The 15,656-nt window shown below is 40.9% G+C and overlaps 2 protein-coding genes across 3 annotated transcripts in view; one reads left to right on the top strand and one right to left on the bottom strand.

Moving 5' to 3' along the window:
* The window catches only part of LOC308622230 (uncharacterized protein), a 112,018-nt gene extending 105,766 nt beyond the window's left edge, over positions 1-6,252 (bottom strand). For both annotated transcript variants that reach the window (XR_014016586.1, XM_081243497.1), the window contains exons 1-2: positions 5,922-6,252; positions 5,244-5,317 (exon numbers count right to left, since the gene is read on the bottom strand). The gene's annotated coding sequence lies outside the window, so the exon portion shown is untranslated. The remainder of the gene's footprint in view (positions 1-5,243; positions 5,318-5,921) is intronic.
* A 210-nt stretch (positions 6,253-6,462) lies between these two features.
* The window catches only part of C1GALT1 (core 1 synthase, glycoprotein-N-acetylgalactosamine 3-beta-galactosyltransferase 1), a 42,411-nt gene continuing 33,217 nt past the window's right edge, over positions 6,463-15,656 (top strand). The window contains exon 1 of the mRNA XM_081243392.1: positions 6,463-6,681. Coding sequence (XP_081099518.1) covers positions 6,675-6,681 — 7 coding nt within the window. The 5' untranslated portion in view covers positions 6,463-6,674. The remainder of the gene's footprint in view (positions 6,682-15,656) is intronic.

The following is a 15,656-nucleotide window of genomic DNA, read 5'->3' as shown; positions in this document are numbered from 1 at the left end:
GCTTTTTATTCAAAAGACTGAAGCTTTTGAGTTTTTCGTAAGTTTTATGTTATTCCTCAGACCAAAGCTTTCAAAATGCTTTTTTACTTCTTATAAATGAAAAAAAACTATTTAGAAGTGATGAAATGCACTCTAAAGAATGGAAAAATTACCCACTCAAACTAACTTAACAATAACGAGTGTAACTTAATATAAGAATACAGTGGAGGGATTCATGGAACTCAAGAGTAGTCGGGCCATTTGCGGGACGGGTGTCATGAAAAGTCTGTGAGAAGCTAAAAAATGATACTCTCCCCTTTCTCTGTTTCTGTGAGATCACCAAAGCTCAGGGTCGTTTCTCTTCTCAGATAGTCTGCTTCATTTTTCTCTCTCCCTGTACAATGAGTTCCCCTTATCTTGGGTTCACACGTTTGGGTTACAAGCCCCTGTTTGGTTTACAGTTTCAGTGTTCAATAGAGAGAAACTAAGACCTCTCTTCCAATTCTAAATTCTCAGAGGAGAGAATGTGATTGATTCAGATTCCTTCAAGGATCAAACTCTATCCAATCAAGAAGGGAGAAGGGTCCTATCATATAAACATGGCTGTGAGGACCAAATCTCTAGATGGGAACTGGAGGAAAAAGGAAGAGGAATAGAGTGCTTCTCAATGGATGATGGACAGAAACCCAACAAAATATCTACCCCAATCCATTCTTAGATTTAAAAACATTTAAATACAACTTAAAAGAAAGAAGAAAAAAATTGTGTCACGTTATGCAGCTAAAATTTGTAAGTCAGTTCTTTACAATCACAGAGGTAACAAACACATTTATAAATAATTTACTGCTTACGGATTTTAAAGCATCACCTACTCCACTTACAACAAATGTTTTCTGCTTTTGTTGAGCCACCGGGGAATATAATTAAGGAATATTCTGAGTCTTATTCCAGGAAACTAGAGAAACGCAGGGTAACCCCAGGGAGCCCAACCTTCTAAGTTGAGTATTCTCTGGTTCCTCAGTGCTCACAAGGCAGTCTCTGCTTTCAAACTAACATGTTGTGAGTCATGCTGAGTCTTCTTCTCTTGAGATTAAAAGTATTTCCCAGACTTTCCTTTTTACTTTATCTCCCCCTCTGCTCCGTTCTCCACCTTTATCCCCTTCATGTGTCAGTCAATCCAGAAAGTAACACTAGCCTTTCCACCTGTCTCAAAATCTTGGTTGATTTTGTGAAGATGTAGCTGCAAGGAATAAAAACTGTTTGGAAAATGCTCTCTTAGGTTCCACAGAATGAAAATACTGTAACCTGGCAGGAAGTTTCAATATGAGATGAGAAGCTCCGTTGAAAAGCACACTATCTCCAGAAAAGAAAGCTCTCTCTCTTTTTTTCTACGTTTCTTCTTCCTATTCAAGTGAATAACGATGGGAGGTAGCCAGGGTCAACTAAAATCACAAATAATCTGATCTCTAGAGGAGTCAGTAGTTTCAACTGATTTAGAGTCACACCTGGACAGCAGAGAACAAGAAAGAAAATACAACAAAACTAGGAAGTTTCGATAATTCATCCACTACATTATCAAGACTTGAATCTTACACTGAAGCTCTGTCTTACTCATCCTCATATATTTATCTCTGGAGTTAGTCACACCACCAAATTATGCATTGTCTCTAATTGCATATTCTTTACCTCTGATGTTCCATTATATAAAGCCTTCCCTTTTGTGCCCAAGTCTTCCTCTCTGAAAGAGAAAGACGTGTATTCTACCATTTATTTTCTTGCTCTTGGGTGTAATTTTGCTCTAGAATAAATGCTTACACTCAGACCAAATTATTGGTTAAATGTATGTTTGTTACTAAGTATGTTTAACTACCACTGTTACCATAAAGAGGGGCACAAACCCAACCATCCATAAAGAGGGGCACACACCCAACCATAATTACAAATTAAGTCCTGAAAAGAGAAAGGAGACAGTCATAATTATGTATTCTTTTTAAAGTGCAATCATATTTCAACAGGCTAATAAAATGAGATCTGACATATAATAACTTACCATTCTGCCATACTCTTAAATCCTAACTGCTTACTATGAATGATGCTAATATTTTACAAAGGTACACAGTAAAATCAGTTATTAGTTATCACTTCTTGAAAGAAAAATCAATGTTATACACACCTAAAATATTTAATACTCAATTGCTTAAAAATAAAAAAGGACAGGGCTTCCCCAGTGGCACAGTGGTTAAGAATCCACCTGCCAATGCAGGGGACACAGGTTCGAGCCCTGGTCCGGGAAGATCCCACATGCCGTGGAGCAATTAAGCCCATGCACCACAACTACTGAGCCTGCGCCCTAGAGCCCACAAGCCACAACTACTGAGCCCACATGCCACAACTACTGAAGCCCACACACCTAGAGCCCATGTTCCGCAACAAGAGAAGCCATTGCAATGAGAAGCCCATGCACTGCAAGGAAGAGTAGCCCCCGCTCATCACAACTAGAGAAATCCCACAAGCAGCAATGAAGACCCAACGCAGCCAAAAATAAATTAACTAATTAAAAAAAAAAGTAGGATAGACATTACAAACCTAATGTAATTAAAAGAATGACACTGTCACATATAATCACACTGACTACCTTTTGAGGCCAGTCAGGATTATTTCCCCCAATTTATGGATAGTGAAACTGAGATTTAGAAGGCTTAGGTGACTTGCTTCTCAGCTAATCACTGATAAAACTGGGAGCAGTATTCATGTCTCAAGGGTTCCATTGCTTTATTCACTATATGTTTCTTCCAGGATTGTCAATGTTCAGATCTCAGTAAGATTCACAATTGATCTCCCTATGATCATGTCAGAAAAACCTTACATAACACAGGTGTCAGGGAACAAAAATAATACCAGCATTGTATGTTACCCTTTAAGTGAAAAAGATATATTGATTCAACTGTTTACTCATTCAAGCAACAAATAATACCTACAAACGTGTCAGGCATTGTGCTAGGTAGGCTCTGTTATACCCAGCTATCGTCATTATCTTTGCTGCACAACAAATTATCCCAAAACTTAGTGGCTTGAAACAACAAACATTTATTATTGTACAGTTCTGAGGGCCTGGAATTTGGGAGTGGCTTAGTTGAGTGGTTCTGGCTCACAAACTCTCTTTGGGTACAATAAAGATACTGACAAGGGATGCAGTCATCTGAAGGCTTGACTAGGGCTGGAGGATCTGCTTCCAAATTCACTCACATGGCTGTTTCCAGGAGTCCTCAGTTCCTAACTGGCTGGAGCCTTAATTATTCATAACATGGGCCACTCTATAAGTTGCTGAGTGTCCTTATGACATAACTACCTTTCCCCAGCGAGCAATCCCAGAGAGAGAGCAAGAAGAAAGCTGGCATATGTTTTGTAGTCTCCTCTAAGAAGTCACACTACAGCATTTCTATATTCTCTTCATGAGAACAAGTCACTAGGTACAGTCCAAACTCTAGGTGAGGGGAATTAAGCTTCACTTTTGAAAGAAGTATGAAAGAACCTGTGAACATATTTGAAAACTACTATACCAGTAAATATAATTTAATTTATAGAATTTAATCTAACTATTACAAAAAGATTTGTTAATCTAATTGTAATATTTGGGTATTTAAAGGAAAACTAAGTTTATTAGAGAGTGTTTTTTTGTCATTGCTTGTTTCCATTTTGTGCCCCCATTTTCATCTTACCCTATTAAAAAATTCTACATGTAGTGCTAAATAAATAATGACTTTTCCTATCTTTTTCTATCAATTAGGACTTTCATTCAGTGCTTATAACGGAAAACCCAAACAACAAGACCTTAAAGAGGAGGAATTTATTTTCCCTCACATAACAACAAATCCAGAAGTGGGCAGTCCAGAGCTGGGTAAGCTTACCCTCCAAAGCAATCATGAACCCAGGCCACTCTGGCTTCCTATGCTATTATCTTGTTCTCGCGGTTGAAATAGGGCTGCTCCACCTCTAGCATCATGTCACTGTTCCAGGTAAGATAAAGGACAGGTATAGGTCCAACGGCTAACAGGAAATTTCTTCCATAAAGCTTTGAGCCTCTCCTAGCAACATCTACTTTCATTTTGCTGACAGGTCACATGGCTAAACCATTGCTTATTAAAGACTGAGGAAGTAAATATTTTTAACTGGACACACTGTCACCCTGAAAAAAATCAGAGTTCTGCTAGTAAGAAAGAAAGGGTTTAATCAACTATCAGTGTCTATCACCCTGCTCCAAGGAGCCTTGACACACATTATTCTGCTCCAAGGAGCTTTGACATACATTACTGAAACACCACACCGGACGGACAAACATACTGTCCAAGGTTTATCTGTGTTTCAGATGGGAGAGTCTGGTCATTTTGAGTCTCACATATAAATTATATTCAAAGTAATCACACTTTCTTTTTTCTAGTCGATAATGAAGAAAAATTGGCTGACATGAATGTCATTTCCAGGAATTTATTCAAGGTGACAGCTGCACAGTTGTGCAAAGGTACATGCATTAAGAAGCTCGTCACAGAATTGTTTAAAATAGTAAACATTTGGGAAAAAAACAGAAATGAATCAATAGAATACTGGTTAGATAAATGATAGTACATCCACTTAATGGACATTATGCAACTTTTAGAAATGATGTTATTCATCATATATTGTTCAGTGAGAAAAGAACTGTGTACATAATGAAATCCAGTTTATCATACATTGTATTTATATATCTTTATGTATTTTTTATTCTTAGAGATGTCTGGACGAGTATAACATGAACTTTTAAAAATGGTTACCTCTGAATTACGGGATTTGGAAAATTTTTTTTTGTATTTGAATAAGTATGTATTGTTTTCATGAAAATAATAGCTATTTTCAAAAATACCCAGAAGGGTAGGAGGGGCTGATTTGATCTGGTGTTGTTTGTGTCAACATACCTTCTTGCCACTAAGAAAATTATCTTAGACATGCTGTATCTGAGCTTATCCTTGGAAGGATTTCTTATCTTTGCTCACTGGAAAAATATTATTCCTTGTTCATTATAAATATTAATAAAATTAAAATAAGAATCCTGAGGTGTTTTCTTTTATTTTGCTTTCTAGTTGGAACACTTTGACCTCTGAAGGGTCTCTTTTCCCTGTTTCACAGTGGCTGTGGAAGAAAAGGGGGTGAGGCTGGGAAAGAAAGAAAATGATGGAGGTAAGGATCCAAGAGAGAAGTCTGGAGGCATGGGCCCAGGAAAGAGCACTAACCTGGACATCAGATACTTGCACTTCTCTTCCAGAACGGGTTTCTCAGTTTATCTTTCTGATCTCAGCTTTCTCATCTGAAAAAATGAGAGGTTTGGATAAGAATCTAGATGTTTTAAAACTCTTTTGGAAGATTCTTTCGGATTTATTAATCGCATATACTGCTAAACTACACTAAAGCTGAATGTAAACAAATTAAAGGGGGGTGGACAACAACAATACCTTACTAACGTTATTATTTCTCCCGGACATGTTAAGTAACTTGCCAAGGTTACACAGCTAATAGGTGGAGGGAACCAAGATTCCAGCCCAGAGGCCAAGGCACTAAAGAACTGGGAGGGCATTTAAAGGAAGCAGGGTAGCTTTCTCACCCTCAGGCTAGGCCTTGTAAACGACGGTTAACACCAATAAAGTCAAGACCTTACCCCACCTCCTGACTGCTGTGGGGTTGCCTCAATCGCTCCAGGACTCCTCGCTCTAATCCGAAAACAGTTTTCTGATACAAAGTCCCTTTGCCAACTAAAGGGTGGGGGGTGGTGAGGTTTTGCAAGGATTCGAGGAAGCTCTTCCGGCCATTGCCTGACAGCAGTGAGGTAATGATAGAACCAAAAGACCACGTGTGCCTTCAGGAGGCTTTGTGGTATCACTAATTGGGTTTTCAGCCCCTGCGGGTTCACATACCTGGTTATGCAACAACAGTTCGCGTATCTATCTTGCCGTATTTCCTTTCATTAAGGCCAGAGAGATACTGAGTAAAGAGAGTCGGGAGGGGGGCATAACAGGGGTAAAAAGAACTGTTTAAGAGCAGGTTAGAGGCCATAAGACTCCTGCAGGGTAAGAGCCTGTCCCTCAGACAAAGATCCCTCAGGTATCCGCAGTCTCGGTCCTCACTGCTTTTAACTCCTCTCAAGGTCCGCAAGCTAACGCAAAACCCTAGACCAGGATCAGGAAGCCGGAGGCCGCCAGCGAGGAGCCACAAGAGAGTTGCGACTATCGCCCAGAGAAAACGCGACTTCCCAGACCCCTTCGCACAAGGGCGGGGCGTGCGCTCGGCTGCCAATCCCCGCGCCTACACGTCATCGTAGCCCCGCCCCACCCTGCCCCCTCTCGCTCCTCCCTTCCCTGGGGCTGGTGCGGCGGCGGCGACGTCAGCGCTAGGAGAGCCCTGGGTGGCGGCTGCGCTGTCCGCGGGCCGCGGCCTGGACGCGCTGCGGGGAGGGGCGGAGCGAACGGGCGGGAGCGCGCGCTGGGCCCGCCTCGGCTGCTGCCGCTGCTGCAGCCGCCACCGCTGCCGGGGAATAATCTGGGCGGCAGCGGACGGCCCCGGCTAGCAGCCACGAGCCACTTCTGCGGCTGCCGAGAAGAACGAGGGTCGCCGGTCTCGTGTCGTCCCCCTCTCTGCCCCCGCGGAGGGGCGAGAGGGAGCTGAGGCTGATGTCAGGTACGCCGGCGGAGGCGCCCTCAGACTGTGGGTCCAATGTCTCGGTTCCCCTCGCCCTCCCCCTCTCAGAGCGTGAGTGTGTGAGTGGGGGAGCGTGGAGGGTGGAACCCCTCCCCCGGCGCCGCCAAACAGGTGTCTCGGAGCCGTCGCCGGGGCTGGGGACTTGCGGGTTCCTGAGGGAGGCGCGGGGCACTTCCTGCTCCCGGCGTCTCTGCGAACTGCCATTGGGGCCGCCTGCCCACCGGGCCGCTATTTTGTTGACATGTACCCTTCTCTGGGTCGTGGGTCCTTCCCTTTTACCCTCTCGTGACCCTCGCCTCCTCGCGCGCCGCCTGCCGTCGGGTGGCGACGGTGAGACACGGGCTGCGCTCCGGACCCCGCGGCTTGAGCACTTAGCGGTCCTGCCCCGCTGGGCCCTCTCCCTGCGGACCTGCGGGCGCTCAGGTGTGGACATCTTCCAGGAGAGCAGCCGGGCTGCCGCGCCGCCCCAGCGCCCAGCGAGCGGGCGCCTTCCGCAAGTGCCGGGGGACTTCCTCAGGGCTCTCTTGGACCAGCAGGTTTGTCTGTGGCCGATTTGTTCTTTTAAATTTCCCAGCCTCTAGTGAGGCAGGTGTGTTTGGGCACTAGCTGCGTGGAGGACGAGAAAAGGAGTTTTTTCCTTCCCTCCTCCCTCCCCCACCAAGTGTGATGGGATTCGTAGGTGCTGACAAATTGGCTTTACAGCTCTGAATTTGGATGTATTGTATACGCAAAAGGATGAACGAAATTTAGGGGTGGGGATTTATTCTTGCCCAGCTCTTACCTTCTCCCTTTATTATTATTGTCAAATGACAAAACATCACAAGCTTTGGAAAAGTTGACTAGATTTATAATCTAGTTCTCTCAATTCCTTATAGTTATTGTGGTATATCCTTTTGAAGCGTTTCAGGTTGAAAACTATTATCCTAACCATGAATTGGTTTCCTTATGATTTTAAAAGTTAATTATAAAGTTAGGACTTGAATGCAATAGAGTAGGTAATTAGGCCAATGTGTAACGAACAGAAATATGTTCATTTACCAAAAACTGGGCAGTGATAGCTCTGCCTGGGTGCCAGGAAAAGGTGTCGTGCATAATTTCAAGTTGTTTAATTCTGGTGTTAGTTTAGACGGTGGGAATCTGAGGTTTTAGGAGGTAAAACTAACTTTTTGCAACTTTCCACACTTTTATCAGATAAATGTCACTTGATGCTGTGTGTTCTAAGTATTGTGTTTAGTAATCATACTTATTTTATTTTCTGCCAGCCGTAGTGTATACTAATGTACAGTTTAATTGAGTGTAAAGTTTCAAGTTACCAAACAGTTAACTCTTTTTACCATATGTTAAGTAAAACAGTGATTTAGTAAGGAAAGTATGACTCACTTAAAATTCTTCACAGGAAAAGAGTGTGGTATTTTAGTACTAGTGGAGAACAATTAGATGTCTCTCTTAAATTTGCTTGGAGTTTCTGTTTTTCTGATCTTTTTAGTTAGGATTCAGCATTTTAAAAATATTTTGTGGTTACTACCCATTTAAAGATAGGTATTTTTCTTAAATATGGTTTTTTGGGGGTATAGATTATACTAGTCTATATTTCTGAGTAAATTCAGTATCCAGAAATTATTAGAATTTTATCACAGTCATTTAGGAGTACATACCAATTAATGATCACCTAGTCATAGAAATAGAAAAGTGTGTCATTTAGGTATATGCTATATACTATTTGTATATTGACTTGTGCTCACTAAGATAAAAATTGCATTTTACAGCTTACTTTATAAACCATGGTAATTTAAAGTAGATTTTCTGTGTGAAGAAATCATTGATTGGAACTCTTGTGACAGTGCACCTGTAAACAAACAGTAAATGGAAAATGGACAACTTGATGCTGAAATTTCATTCAGATTCACTTAAAATTTTAAGCTTCCCAGTACAACCATGTTACTTTTAGAAGATTTGTTGAGATTTGAGTAAAGAGGCTAGTGTACAAACCACAGCAAGGTGGAAAGAATATGGCAAAATTCTTTTACCCAAACCTAAGTGGGATTAAGGTCATTCTTTTAGAATAAGGGGGAGAAAATGGAGAATTGTTCCATAAAAGAGAAGTTAGCATTTTATCTTGAACTCTAAATGTGTATCGAATGTGTATTTAAATTTTCAGTTTATAACTAATTCGGATGTCCTATGGGAAGATACATGCCAAAATCTATAATGTGTGAAAATAAGAAGTGTCCCTTGAAGAAAAAAATATAAAGAAGCTGTTGTATGTGAAATAGGGTAGGCCATAGGAAGGTAGGAGAAACCAAAAAGAAAATCTGAGTACATTATCTAGAACCTGTAGTGTGAGCTGCCTTGCACATTGAAGGGACACATGGAGGGCAGAGAGAGGCGGTATTAAATTGGGGAGATTCTGAAACAGGAAGTCTGATTAGTTCACAATGAAAGCTATATATTAAAACAAATTGGTGCAAGTTGGATAATAGGGAGACTTGAAATTATACAGCTTGGTGTAGTCATTTGCAGTTTTGGTCATTGTGTTAGTTTCCTAGGGCTGCTATAACAAAGTACAGCAAACTGAGTGATTTAAAACAACGGAAATTTATCATTTCACAGTTTTGGAGGTTGGAAGTCTGAAATCAAGATGTTGACAGGGCCATGCTCTACCTTCTAGGGAAGAATCTGTTCCGTGCCTCTTAGCTTCATGTGTCACTGGCGTTCCTTGGCTTGAAGTTACATCACACCAGTCTCTGCCTCTGTTGTCACATGGCATTCTCCCTGTGTGTCTCTGTCTTAGTATGGTGTTCTCCCCTTTTTGTAAGCACTTCAGTCATATTGAATTAGGGGCCACCCTGCTGACCTAATCTTAATTTGATTACCTCTCCAAAGGCCTTATTTCCAAATACGATCACAACCATAGCTCCTGGGATTAGGACTTCAACACCAGTCTTTTAGGGGGACACAGTTTAACTCATTACAGTCATGTAATTTATCTTTTATAGTATTCAGTAAAATTTTAGCACCATATAGCAGACCAAATCAGAGGGTGCCTTGGGAACAGAGTAAATTCATTTACCTATCTCACTGCCTACCATGTGCCAGGTCATAGAGGTAAAGCAGTGAAGAGGTGAACAAAAATCTCTGTTTTCATGGAGCTTACATTCTAAAACATTTGTTCTCAAAATGTGGTCCCTGGAACCTCAGCATCATCTGGGAACTTGTCAGGAATGCAAATTTTCAGGCTCTATTCCCCAGACTTCTTGATTCGGAAACTCTTTTAACAAGCCTTTCAGGTGATTCTGATGTAGACTCAGGTTTGAGAACCACTGATCAAGATGGAGAAAAGAGACAATAGACAAGATTAGTAAGTAAAATATGTAATATATTAGATGTTAATAGGTGCTGTGAGTAGGAATAGGGTGGCCAGGGAAGACCCCCTGAGAAGTTAAGACCTGAAGGAGTTGGGGAGTGAGCCATGTGAGTATCTGGGTGAGTTGTGTTCCCAACAGAGAACAGCAAGTGTAAGGACCCTCATGTGTTTGAAGAACAGCAAGGAGTCCAAAGTTAGAACACAGCAAGGGAACAGATAGTAATAGGTTCAGTTTTTGAAATTGCTATTTGTTCCTTTTTGACCTACAAAAACCAAATACTAGAAGGAGAGATCAGCAAGAGAGGAGTGTGGAGGGTAGGATTGCATACTGTGTGAAGTTCATCTTAAGGTTTTGGTTTTGTCTCTGAGTGACATTGGGAAGACACTGGAGGGTTTTGAGCAAATGAGTGACATGATCTGATTTAACTTTTAAAAAGACTGGTAAAAATGGATTGAAGAAGCCAAGGATGAAGAAAGGGAAAAGTTGATTAGGAGGCTGTTGCAGTAGTTGGGAGAGAAAAAGTGGGAGAGTAAGAGGAAGGGGGAAAGGTGGCTTGGATTAGGGTGGTAGCAGTGGAAAGGTTAGAAGAGGTACGAAATTTAAAACACACAGGATTGTAGTGAAAAGTAAGCTTTTTTCTTCCTTCTCTAGTTACTTCAGTCACCCAGTTGCGAATGTAAGGATACACTAGTATATAATCTACGTATATTTTATGCATTCATTTGGCAGTGTCTGAAGACATTTTGGGTCACAGCTAGGGGGAATGCTACTGGCCTCTAGTGAGTAGAGGCCAGGGATGCTGCTAAACATCTCACAGTGAACAGGACAGCCTCCAAACAGAATTATCCAGCTCGTGATGTCAGTTATGCCATTAAGAAACACTGGCTTAATGGGATTTACAGAGGTTGGGGTATGGACGGTGGAGGGAAGGGGATGTTGTATAGACAGAAAAGACAGTAAGAGTAGAGGAACTCACTGCACTGAGAAATTTTTGAACTGTAAATAGTTCAGAATTGCTGAAGCATAAATTATAAAGGAGGGATAGACAGAGCGGGAGCATACTGTACCTGTAAGGTAATGTAATCCTTTGAAAACAAAGTTATAAAACAGGAAAACTAACACATTATTAATTCTATGTTAAATATCACTCACCTTATGCCTATGTAAGGATAGGCTAGTATCATATGTATTTTATATATGCATGACATACCTTTTTATTAATTTTTTCAATATTTCTAACCTACATGGTTCATCTGTGAGTTTTTTTCAAATTGTCACAAATCTCAAAAAAGTTTTCCAGTATATTTATTGAAAAATATCTGCATGTAAGTGAACCTGGGCAGTTCAAACCCATGTTATTCAAGGGTCAACTGTAGTTACCTTTGGTGAGAACCTGGGGTAGAGATGGGCAAGAAAACATACTCTGTGTGTGTGTGTGTGTGTGTGTGTGTGTGTGTGTGTGTGTACATATTTAATCTATGGTTTCAGTTAGGGTTTGTTTTTTCCTTACATTTCTCATTTAAAAAGTAGCCACTACACCTTATTAAAAAGTCATAATCTGCCAAACGTGCAAAGATTTTCCTTATTAGTTCATATAGATCATTGTTTTTAACATCTATAGCAGATCTATGGTATGGATGTACCATATATTTTTTTTAACTTGTTCCTCATTAACAAACATCTGTGGCAATGGCTGCCATGAACATCTTTGCACAGTTCTGTGTTTATGTCCATAAGAGAAATTTCTGATCATGAAATGATGGGTCAAGGCATACTTGAAAAATTTTAAAGATGTTGCCAAACTGCCCTTCCAAAAGACAGTAAATATGTATATTCTGAGAAACAACGGATGAGCGCCAGTTTTCTCTCATATCTAAGTCAATACTGGCTGTTACTGAACTTAATATTTTTTGCCACTGTGATAGGTTAAAAATGGTATCTCTGGGCTTCCCTGGTGGCACAGTGGTTAAGAATCTGCCTGCCAATGCAGAGGACAAGGGTTTGAGCCCTGGTCTGGGAGGATCCCACATGCCGCAGAGCAGCTAAGCCCGTGTGCCACAGCTGCTGAGCCTGCGCTCTGGAGCACGTGAGCCACAACTACTGAGCCTGCGCTCTGGAGCCCGCGAGCCACAACTACTGAGCCCACGTGCCACAACTACTGAAGCCCACGCACCTAGAGCCCGTGATCCACAGCAGAAGCCACTGCAATGCGAAGCCTGCGCACCGCAAGGAAGAATAGCCCCCACTCGCCGCAACCAGAGAAAGTCCGCACACAGCAACGAAGACCCAACGCAGCCAAAAATAAAAATAATAATAATAATTAAAAATAAAATTAGGGCTTCCCTGGTGGTGCAGTGGTTGAGAGTCCGCCTGCCGATGCAGGGGACACAGGTCCGTGCCCCAGTCCGGGAAGATCCCACATGCCGCGGGGCTGCTGGGCCCGTGAGCCATGGCCGCTGAGCCTGTGCGTCCGGAGCCTGTGCTCCACAACGGGAGAGGCCACATCAGTGAGAGGCCCGCATACCACAAAAAATAATAATAATAAGTAAATAAATAAATAAATAAATAAATAATGGTATCTCTGCATTTGAGGTTTACATTTCTGTAATATGAGTGAAATGTGAACATTCTTGACCTTTTTTTTTTTTCTTTTCCTTCAAATCCTTTATTTTCTTTAACCTTTTTTTTTTTTTTTTTTTTTGGTACGCGGGCCTCTCAGTGTTGTGGCCTCTCCCGTTGCGGAGCACAGGCTCCGGACGCACAGGCTCAGCGGCCATGGCTCACGGGCCCAGCTGCTCCTCGGCATGTGGGACCTTCCCGGACGGGGGCACGAACCTGCGTCCCCTGCATCGGCAGGCGGACCCTCAACCACTGCGCCACCAGGGAAGCCCCTCTTTAACCTTTTTTATATTAGGTTGGCCTTTTCTCTTTTTCTTTATGATACTTTTTGGTATTTTTTGCTGTACAGATTTTTTTAAACATTTTATACAGAAACATACCTTTGAACCAGCAATTTCACTGCCAGAAATTTATTCAACGCATAATCTTATACAGTTTTACTATAGTTACACCTTTTGAGTTTTGAAAAGATCTCAGTTCATGATGTAAAGATGTAAAAAGATGTTTTCTTCTAGTTTTTTTTTATTTCATTTTTTAAAAATATTGAAATCTTAGAAACATTTGGAATTTGAAAGAGAAAGGTAGGGATCCAGATGGTTGCTTTTTATCTTTTTCCCAGAAGATTATTTCAATATCATTTCTTGAATAAGCCATCTTTTTCTTGATTTGAAATGCTATGTGTATTATGTATTAAATTTCCATATGTACTTTTTTTTTTTTTAACAGACTATTTCGATCTGATGAAGACCACCAGGGATATACATCTTTAGGCTAACAAAGTTAAGTTAATTAACTTGCTGCTGTGAGGGAGATCACACACCAGAGGAACTGCCAGAGGGGATAGGGTTATTATAGGATTCTGGAGAAGGGTGGAGTTTAGACAGAATTTAAATGAAACAATATTTGATAGGTTTAAAGTACAGCAAGACTGTGAATCGGGTTAATTAACATCAGGCCTGGGCTGAGAAGTAGACTTAAGAGTCCTGTTTCCTTGAAGACTACAAAGTTAAGATAAATGTGGAATGTTGTGTCTGGGAAACACTTATCTGAAGCTCTGGGTTGGAAATTGAAGCTGTTTCTGATTAGCGATTCATCATACATGTCAGAGTGGGGTGTTCCAATCTCACTGATACACTTTCAAATAATTCTAACAGTCTGGTTGTAGAGAAAAAAAAAGTTTCTCAGCAATATATCTTTAGTATGAATTAATAAAAGTGTTTAAAAAATTTTTTTCCGATTCACAGGTACACTGATATGCCTGTTCAGCCTGAATATCAAATTGTTTTAATTACTATACCACTATACCTGTTTTACTCACAGGTTTATTTTTCCAAACAACATTTATAATAATTTTTACCACATTATTTAATTTTTAAAAATCATATATCTTGTAGGTCTGCCTAGGCTTAGTCCACCCCTACACCCCTTTCAGGAATTTCCCAGGTATACTCTCATGTTTATTTTTTCAAACTTTTCAGTTACATTTTACCAAGTTACTTAACTTTTAAGTATCTTATATTTTAGTTGGGATGACATTTTATATAGATACATAGATAGATATAGATTAATTTGGAGCAAATCTACATCTTTATCATTGTTTTTTTTCCAATTTTTATATTGTGGTAAAATACACAAAATATACCATCTTAACGATTTTTAAGTGTACAGTTCAGTGGTATTAAGTACGTTTATATTGTGCAGTCATGAGCACCATCTTCCTCCAGAATTATTCTCATCTTGTAAAACTGAAACTCTACACCCATTAAATAGTAACTCCCCATTCCCCTCTCCCCCAGCCCCAGGAAATCACCGTTCTACTTTATGTCTTTATGATTTTAGCTAAGTATCTCATATAAGTGAAATTACAGTAAGTCCCCTACATACGAACCATCATCAAGTTTCGAACTTTCAAAGATGCAAACGTGTTTGCACGTCCAATCACATAATGTATGTTCACGTGTCTGGCGTACATTGTTACGTGCATGCATCCTCTACAAGTGGTTGTACTTTTGTGTACTTTACAGTACTGTATAGAGTACAATAGTACAGTATCTTTATTTCAAGCCCAGGATGTCCGGAAGCAAGAGTAAAAGCAGTGGTGATGTAGCTGGTACTGCTAAGACTCACCAAGCAATAATGATGGAACTTGCTGTGCAACACAAGTAGCTTACTAATGAAGACCTGATGGAATTGGAGGCCCAGAGAAAGGATGAAGAGAGACAAGGGGAAGAAGAAGTGACTGAAGAACCGAAGAGATTCACGATGCAGGAAATGGCAAGGGGATTTTCTTTATTTGAGGAGGCACTGTTAGCTTTTGAGGCACAGGACCCGAACGTAGAACGGTACATGAAGGTTGCAGCAGCTGTTCAGAATGCAATCCAGTGCTACTGTGTCATATATGACAAGAAAAAAAGAACCACTACCCAGACATCACTGGATCGTTTTTTCAAGAGGGTAGACAGAATTGAATCCAGCAAGGAACCAGAACCCGGGCCATCAGCGTCAGGCGTGAGTGAAATTGCAGCTTGCCCTCCATCTCCTATTGCTGACGATCCTTCAGCTCTACTATCTCCCACCTCCTCTCCCTCCTCCAGTCAGTAACTCTTCTTGCCTGTTCACTCAATGCCAGCCCCTGTATGCCAGCTGTTGTACTGTACTACTGTGCTTTTCAAGGTACTATACTATAAGATTAAAAATGTTTATTTTGTGTGTGTGTTTGTTTTTTATGTATTATTTGTGTGAAAAGTATTATAAACCTATTACAGTACAGTACTATATAACCAATTGTGTTAGTTGGGTACCTAGGCTAACTTTGTTGAACTTACAAACAAATTGGACTTATGAACGAGCTCTCGGAATGGAACTCATTCATATGTAGGGGACTTACTGTATATAGTATTTGTGTTTATGTGACTGGCTTATTTCACTTAGCATAATGTGCTCAAGGTTCCTCCATGTTGTCGCATATGT

This window comes from Mesoplodon bidens, assembly GCF_964165515.1.
Source record: "Mesoplodon bidens genome assembly, chromosome: 9".
Lineage (NCBI taxonomy): Eukaryota > Metazoa > Chordata > Mammalia > Artiodactyla > Ziphiidae > Mesoplodon > Mesoplodon bidens.
The sequence above is the reverse complement of the archived record's forward strand: the minus strand, read 5'-3'. Positions and strand labels throughout refer to the sequence as shown.